The sequence below is a fragment of the Cyphomyrmex costatus genome, unplaced genomic scaffold (genome assembly GCF_001594065.2).
Source record: "Cyphomyrmex costatus isolate MS0001 unplaced genomic scaffold, Ccosl1.0 scaffold296, whole genome shotgun sequence".
NCBI lineage: Eukaryota > Metazoa > Arthropoda > Insecta > Hymenoptera > Formicidae > Cyphomyrmex > Cyphomyrmex costatus.
In genome coordinates, this window is record NW_017277082.1 from 845,975 (window position 1) to 855,531 (window position 9,557).

Here is a 9,557-nt window from a genome sequence, read left to right on the forward strand (position 1 = left end):
AGGCGCGGCTAGAGTAGGCTAAATTCTATGAGCCTATTTGCGATCCTCAAGAGCTTTTTTTACAAGACCTATTTAGGAGAAAACGAATTAATTATATAAATATGAAGTAGAGGATGTGAAATACTACAATATCGATCGCTCATCGTATACAGCCGCCCCTCGTGCGATCGCACATGACATACATATATATATATATATATAAATATAAATACACACATACTCATACACAAACATTCATACATATAAATAAGAAGATAATAATTACGATGATTGATATACATATATATACATGATGATGAGGACGTATAGAGAGAAAAAGAGACAAAAGCATGCAAAGGTATTAATTGATTAATTAAGCAAATTATTACTCCGTAAAATAGCGGTGATAAAACGGAAGCACATGATCGGATATTGAGAGACGCTAATATCACAAAATACATTCATTTGCGAACAGTTACACACACACACACACACACACACACACACACAAACGCGATGTACATATTCGCAATGGTCCAGTTTGCGTCGTGACGTTAATTCTCATTGCGAATTGATATAGAAGAGTTATCGTCCGGGTACAAACAGAAAAGGAAAAAAAAAAGGATATTATCTAAGCATATACACATCAATGATGATATCAGAACACCATCAAGGAATTTAAATAAATTTAATTATGAAATATTATAAGACATATACATATAAACTTAAGAAAATATTCTATAGATAAAATCAAAGCACTATGAACTTAATGATCAATTATCTACTCCTTCATGGTATTCGGGTGTCAGCAGGCAGCAATATAATTAGAAGAAACTGATACTAAATTTTGGCTTTATGGTCCGAATTTCGGCCAAGATTTTTTCCTCCTCGTTTCTTCGCATTGAGAATCACGTTATTTAAGGTTGCTAAATGAAAAGAGTAAAGAAACAAACAAATATCGTTGAGGCGCACTTCATATGGAAAAAAGCAATATCGAGTAATAATTTAAACGGCAAAGCGCAGTAGCAGATCATACGCGCGAATCCTTTGTGATTAATTGTTGTTATTGCCTATATCGCGGATGAAGTAAATAAATGAGGATTACAACGCACCACGCGGGCGCGTGTATAATTCATTATGAAGTTTACGCGAAACTTTTCCGCGTTTCTGCCTAATTGCGCGGTAATAATTGCCCACGCATGGACATCACCGTCGAATCACGCGAAATTACTACACGCTCGTTCAAGTTCAAGAACCTTCAAAACTTACCAAGTATTCAGACACGATAAGATAGCTCTTCTCTACGAGCGAATGCGGTATTATTCATATATTTAAAAATTACACGCTATTTTTTTCACACACAATCACGCCGGCAGCATCTAAGGTATCGATTCGGCACGATTGGAGATGCTTAAGGCATAAAAAAAAGAAATCTGCGGTCACATAGGATATATTATATATAAATATTCACGCATTTGTTACAATGGATAAACACATACATATATTAATACATTCGCACGCACGCGCGTTTATACAGCCAGTAGGTACAGAAACATATTGACGCAAACGTAGCACCACGGCGAGATGTCAGAATTCCATTTCCACGGAGTTGTCAAAATCGATCCTTTAATCATTTTTTTCACGCCCTCTCTGTTTCTCGAGACTAAAATAGAAATACGTTTTCTAATAGAGTGGCTAGTTTAGCGTATTTTCGCTGCGCGACACCAAATTATACGTTTCATTTTGGTTTCCTCGAACACGAAAGTAATCGGCCAAGGCAATTTGCAAAAAAATACAATCGGCTTTTCTTTTCAATACTTTTTCTCATAATATGAATGATTTGAGAATATCGAACGAAATTCGCTGCAATCCGTAGATAGATAAGCAATTATGAAAGAAATATATACTTCGAGCACGATAGTAAAATCGATCGGTTTCCTAAATCACATGCTCCATTTTTGAAGATGTATGTATATATATCTGATCTGAAGACTTACGTGTCTATTTAAGAACTTTATATGTTCGTAAACTCGTTAAAAATTCAAATTAACGCACATTTTAGTCCTTTGTTGAAAAAATTGTCCTCAAAGTGTTGTACAACAGGCCAGATAAATTAACAATTTAAACAGATCGAGTGCGATTTTTAATTTTATATCGTTTCATCGAAAAATTATAATTTTTAAAGATAAAATTAACGAAATGTGTGTGTGACGTAAATTTACTTTTATAGTGAAACAGAAAGTTTAAGTTTAATCGAAACTTGTTCTGATAGAGCGACGGACAGAACGATAAACCCCAAGTGGGCACTAAGTTTTATCATTAGGGCTAACTCCACGAGAGTAAAAGATAAATAAGTGTGAATTTGCATCCCATCTACAAGACACATACAAAACAAAGCCACCCCACCGATTTTTTGTCGGCAGCTAGATATTCCTGCAATAAGGACTGCAAACAAAAAAAGGGAGCACGGTCCAAACGGTTGAGCCTCGAGTAGAAAGATTCTCAAGTCAAGTAAACGACTGTTTGGCGATCGCGTGTATCTAGTCTTAAGCCTGAATCATAGAGTCAAGTAAGACGAGATTCCTATTGAAATTTGATAATTTTCCGCATGGGAAATTGTATTTATTTTTTCTGTTGAATTTTTTGTTACGATTAGTATGTTATCGTATATCTACATTATCGCTGTCAATATTAATGACATTACGTTCGCCACTCACGAATTCGATCATATCACGACGCTTCTTTTCGACGTTACGACTCAATAGCGCTTGAATACAAACTCATTCACTGCCGACCATATATAGTGCACTGTTGTCTTCGCTCTCGCGAGATCTGAAAGGCCAGACAAACGAAGAGCTACTCTCGTACAAATAAGAACCGGCAGTGAATGCGTTAAGCTTCCTTATTAGGCTTTCAAAACGTGTCCCGAGAGACATTCGTCGTCTTTTAAATCAAGTTACTTGCTTTAAATAAAGGCTTGCTAAGCAACGACACGTTCGATATGTTAGCGACACGACGGACGACGACGGTCCATCTGGACACGCACGAGAACACGATATATAATATAACCCCATATGTATATAAGCTATATTATACACTCACAACGCATCATGCTATTCTAGATATATGATGATGTAATTACATTTGGCGTACGTTCATATGTGCCGTTATACACAAATAACCAACAAATGTTAATATTCTTCCTGCGTGCAAAAGTACGAACTTCAGTAAGGATTTGCTAACCGTCGAACTAATCAACGTCATACCTGGACTCCAACAAAATTATCATTACTCTAGTTATTTGTACATTATGTGATTCTTATCAATTTCGATCGATACGGGCGCAACAGTGGCAAACGCGTAAGAAAAGCTTTGGCAGAAAGTGAATCTTTCGAAAATATGTACCTCTTCCGTTTAAAATTAGCGCTCATAGTATTACAATTATCGAATCGCGAACTGCTGATTCACTTTCTCAAAAGATTCATTATTTGCTAAACGCGATTCTATACATATACGTATAACTGCTATGTCAACTGATAAAATGTTATCAGTCCTTCAGTTAGTCCTTTGACCAGCCACAATATACGTCCGTATCTTTGATACACACAGTTTCCGTTTTATACACAATGTCTATATATATATATATATTTATCGCGTAAAGGTATTGAATTACCTACCGCGCGCAAGACTGTAATTCAATTGATGCAATTTAGAATGATCGTCTAATTATTTGAAATGCGCGCTTTCTCAGATCCAAGTTATATTGCATTACATAATAAATTAATATAACGCGATTTTAACTAAAGCAATCTTTCGTACTCTTTGTAATATCTTGACAGTCGTGCTATGTCAATGTCCGTTTAAACCAAAGAAATGTGAATGTCTTATATGATCGCGTTTTGTTTAGTTTCCTCGTTCATTGATGATTTGTTACGTCATCACTCAATAATGAATCTGCAAATTATAGAATTACATAATAATACATTTATTTTAATTATATATGTATACACAAAGAGTGAAAACTAATTTTGCAGTCGTTAAAATTCACATATCAAATAGATCTGTGACGTGTAATGTGACATTAGCAATTTATCATTATAGATTATTCGAAAAATTATTTTATTTTTCTGTATAAAATAGCAATCAATACGCTTATCATTTATAGAGATTACGATAATCACACTTATCATGCCGTAAAGTCACACTTGCAAGTTTCTTTTTTTCTAAATCATATTTATATAATTTCCAAAATTTTGTAATCACAAACCTATCATTCGATATGCAATGATAAACTCGTTTACTATGTATGTTTTTCGAACAACTCTCTCTGGTCGTATATATACATATACATAGAATGATCTCTGCAATGGCATTACAATACACAGCTTGTTCGCATTACATTATTATTATTATTATTATTATTATTATTATAAGAAACTGAATGATTTATAAGCACATGGTGATATATTGTTATTTTATAACGCGATGCCGATGAAAATTAAGAGATTTCTTATTACATTTCTTAGACCTTCCGAAAGATTAAAATTCCAATTTATTTCAACAGTAACAATAACTATTAATAATTCGCCACAAATATTTATATTGTACGTTAGGCTTGATGACGTCTTATTATCGACATCGGTGATGCAGCGAACGAGGAAAACCAAACTTTTGGGCATACTTTCTGTGATTCACAGCGAAGGATCGCGATAGTTGTTAAAGAGGAGCAACGGCGAACTGCGAATAAGCTCGACGGAATGGCATAGCTTGCAATGAGGAAACTTGCAATATAACAAGCAATAATTAAACCCCTCTTAATTCCATGTATATTAAACGATTATGTGGATGCTTAAACGAGGATTTATTGAATTATAAACGAGCAAGCCAAGGGATAAGGTGAAATACCAATTTTACATATTCTTACTAATCGTAAACGATTACAGTACATATAGCGACATACTAAATTATACGATTATGTATCGACTTAAAAGAAAAAGAACAAAAAATGGTATATATACATAACGATAGGCCGCCCGCGAGCGAGCGGGCGAACAAGACGCTAATCTAATCTACGTAAGTACGTAAAAATTTCAATTTTACACTACCGATAATAATGACATAACGATAAGACTATATAAGATATATTGATGATTTATAATAATAATAATAACGTTGTATAGAATATTTATGAAAGGCCCGCTATTGGGGGGAGAACCGAGCGTCTCCCTTCGCGAACGTTATATCGCGATCGCGACTGTTGAGAAATCGACACACCCGTTCAATCACTCGAGTAAGATTCAGAAGTGTAAGTTAAACGAGGGGAATATCGACTCTCTGTTCAACAGCGGCCAAGACTATAATGGATGTTTTGTAAGATATAAAAACAAAACGATCGCGGAGCGCCGAGGTTGCGTTCGAGGAAGCGAATCGATCGATTGACCCGCTCGATGGAAAGAATTCCGGGTCCGTCGACGACGCTTTTCTCAAACGGGGCAAGGGAGACACGAGGATCAATCGAGTGCACTCGAACGATTTATGAGAGAATATTACTCGGTCCCGGGTTCACTCATTGTCAGTTGGGAAAAGCGAGATAGGAACAAAAGATAGAAAGTGAGAAATTATCCGCCACGAGGCGCATGCGAAGGCCGATAATCTAATTAATTGTGTATGTATACAAACAAAAATAAATATAATATTGCGATTATAAATATTAAACTAATAAAGAATAACAGTATATATTATACACCTCTGTACATATAAATATATATTATATGATACGATGATTATATTGCGATATATGATTTATTATAAATATATATACATAAATATAAATACAACTCACATGAATTCTCTCACATTATTATGTGTTTATTATTGTTTACTTATGATTATTGAAAATTATTATCATTGCGACGATGACGAGGATAATGACGAGGAAGACGATGATGATGACGATTATGATTATTATTATTATTATTATGATAATATTATTAATATTTAAGAAAAGGTTCACAACGTGCCGTGTGTATGTGGGAATAAAATATATAATATAATGGACATTGTTCAATTCAATCTAACGTCTTTGTGGCTTATTATTTGATCCCCACCTTTTCGCAATACCTGCACCGATCAATATTATATATCCGCAATTATGCACTCTTCCTTTTTTGTTAAATATACAATTATAATTGTATCGTAAAAATTAACATGTAAGATATAGATAATAAATGCAAAAAATAAACAATGTAATTATTTATAGAAAAATGTAAATAGCCAATAAGATATATTCCGTGCTGCACACATAATATTCCAGCTAAATACTTGGAAACACTTTCAAAATTAAATTTTTTAAATTATACTTATTCAAATATCAAATAATTTAAATAATAACTTTTTTAACAATAATTCTTTATAAGATCAATGTATAAATTATAATACTATTAGATACAAAGATTTAATAATATAACATCTTTAATATCTATAATAACGTGTTTTTTATAGTACTTTTATAGTAACTTTTTGAAAAATTATTATTAAACTGAGAAAACAACTCCAAAAATATCAATTTTTTAGAAAGTATCTGGAAACTTTTTTGGTCTGAAGTAAAATAATATATTTAAGAATTTATCAAAAGATTGAAGTGTATATAACGATCAAGCTTTGAATACATGTCCAAAAAAGAATTAATTAATATTTTAACATCCCCTATGTTAAAATAAGCGAACGCCGTAATTTGTTATCTTGATCATAATCATCATTGAACTACAGAAACTCTTGTTTATGTAAAAGATTACCTGACGTCATCTCGAAAGTATATCGTTTGACGATGTCTTCATATAGCAGCCGATTCACGCCATTGTTTATAACCACACTAATACATTTACCGTAACATCGAAAATTACGTGTCACAATTTGCGAATTTTTACGCATAAAATATCCACAAAATACGGGATTTATTGCAATTTTGAGAACGATTTACAATTACAGTCGAACAACATCGCTGTACCGCGCGTGTGACGTGGTAGGTGGCTCTCATTTCGAAAATTGCAAGCGTCGAGAGTCGAACTAGTCGAAGTCGAGTATCGAACAGCCAACATGGCTGTCTCCCAACAGTCCGTGTTTAGGTTAGATTCAACTGTTGTGGAGTGGATCTGTGGGCGCTCGCTGAATGCTATATTTGTGACGTGATAGGGAAGTCAGTCGATTCGCGGTTCGCGCTTTGTGATATTGCGTGCAAGATGGGAATTTTCTTTGCTAAGAAAAAGCCGAGTCGGGTCACTGAGCAGGACAAAGCGATCCTGGTAAGAAGTAGTCTTAACCTCCCTTTTTCCTCACAGCGCTACTCTTGACACTATTAAATCGTCCTCTTATTGTTGGTCGTACTTAACTCAATCCGTACGTTGTTAATAATTGTTCGATTCGCACGTATTACAAACAGAATTAAGTTAAATACGTAGTACTCAAATATCAGAAGTGCATATTATAACCCCAAAACCTGTTTGAGAAACATTTTTTGACGTTTGCAGCAAGTGAAACAATCAATGGATAAAATTAAGCAGTACCAGAAGAAACTTGAGGAAAGCATGGAGAAGGAACGATTACTTGCGAAGGAACTTTCGAAAATGGGCAAGAAAGAGTAAGTATCTCAATTTTTATTATGGACAGAAAGCATTGTATGTTTAGTTACATATATCTATTATATTTAATTGCATACTGTATATTGTAGCATTGTATAATATTTATTGTATATTTAATTTAATTGTAAATTATTACATTGCTTATTAGCTAACATTTTTCAGCAATTAGAAATTTAAGATAAGAATTTTGTATTTAAATATAATTTCTTTTATAATTTTTTTTTAATTTCTCAATTATTTTTTAGATTTTTGCTCAATTGATATAATATTACGTAATATTTATATATATATATATATATATATTAATTATATTTTATTGCCTTAAAGTTATTTTATAAATAATTCTTACAGCCGTGCATTACTGTTGTTATGCAAGAAGAAATATCAAGAACAAATTATGAATCGCTTATACCATCAAGTAGAAAGTCTTCATCGTTTGATAATGGATTTGGAATTTGCTAAAATTGAGATGAAAGTTGTTGATGGCCTAAAAACTGGCAATACTGCATTGAAGCAATTAAACACTTTGATGTGTATCGATGATATTGAAAAGATTCTATGTGAGACGAGAGAGGGCATCGAAAAGCAAAACGAAATTGCTGAAATATTGACGTCAACTATTGCTACAGAGGAAAAAATTGACGAAAGAGAAATTGAAGCAGAATTGGATGCACTGATGGAAGCAGACATTAATGAGAAAGCTCCTGATATACCAAAGGATGTTTTATTATCAGATGTACCAAAGGATGTTTTATTACCAGATGTACCAAAGGAATTACCGGAAGAGGAGAAAAGTCGTACAAAAGAAAAGATTCAAGTAATGCAGTAAATGGCATTAAACTCAGGAATTAATGGACTTTTGAAATAAGTGATAATAATAAATGTAAAATTAATTAACAGACAATTGAGAGCTAAAAATAGATGCCAGTTATTCTTGCGTATGATTAACAAATTTATTTTATCAAAAAAGATATTACATTAAATTCGCACGAAGGCCTTGATGATACCTCGAACGAAGCCGAAACATCCGATTTTTGCGAAATTTCTTGCGAATTTAATGTAAGATCTTTTTTGATCAAATATATCTGTTAATTATACGTATGAATAACTGCGTCTATTCTTAGTTCTCAATTGTTTGTTAACTAATTTTACTTTTATTATTATCAATTAATATCTTGAGAGCTCAATTTATTTCTATTTATATTATTTTGAATTAAGGTTTTGTGCAATAAACTGTGTATATATGTACAGTAAATAATTCATTTTATAAGTAAGTTTATAAAATTTATCTACAAATCAAAATTTTGGTCCAAAGTATTACTTTTTATATCTTATTGTATATTATATACGATAACGCAATGTATATTATCCGACTATAAAAATGCATGGAAGATGTATGGAGCAAATAAACATAAGTTTTCCATATATTATATTTAACATGTGCGATCAGATAGATGTATTTCTTCGTATACATAGGTAAATATTACAAGTTTTTGTTTCGACAATTTCTTTAAATACAATCCGTGAATCTTTAGAGTATGAATGATTATTGATTTGATTTAGTAGTAATTAAGATATAATTAATAACTTAATGTGCGAAACATAAATTGTATAATTCTATAAAAGCATAGGCTCAAGAGATTAAATCTAAATATATGTAAAATTATTGCCAATACTAGTTGTGAGCCAATACTAGTTGTTACTTATAATTCAAACAAACACCTAGTGTTTCATACAATAATATAAATGGTTCGACCTTTCGTTTAAGTCCTTATCAGTGTAAGTTTAATCAAAGTATTAAAATTCACATAGATGTTCTATGTCATGGGAACATGATGTACATTATGGTTAAGATGGATCTCGAATTTTTTTGAAATGCTGTACGAAATATAGTCAAACAGTAATTATTTTCTTATGAAATAACAGAGAGAAGAGAAAAGG

At 32.5% G+C, this 9,557-nt stretch overlaps 1 protein-coding gene across 1 annotated transcript; it reads left to right on the top strand.

Moving 5' to 3' along the window:
* The first annotated feature begins 7,117 nt into the window (after positions 1 to 7,117).
* On the top strand, positions 7,118 to 8,631 carry Vps20 (vacuolar protein sorting 20). Its single transcript, XM_018541606.1, has 3 exons — positions 7,118 to 7,280; positions 7,506 to 7,615; positions 7,968 to 8,631. The coding sequence occupies exons 1-3, from the start codon at positions 7,218 to 7,220 to the stop codon at positions 8,443 to 8,445; spliced, it is 651 nt and encodes a 216-aa protein (XP_018397108.1). The 5' UTR covers positions 7,118 to 7,217; the 3' UTR covers positions 8,446 to 8,631.
* The last annotated feature ends 926 nt before the right edge of the window (positions 8,632 to 9,557 follow it).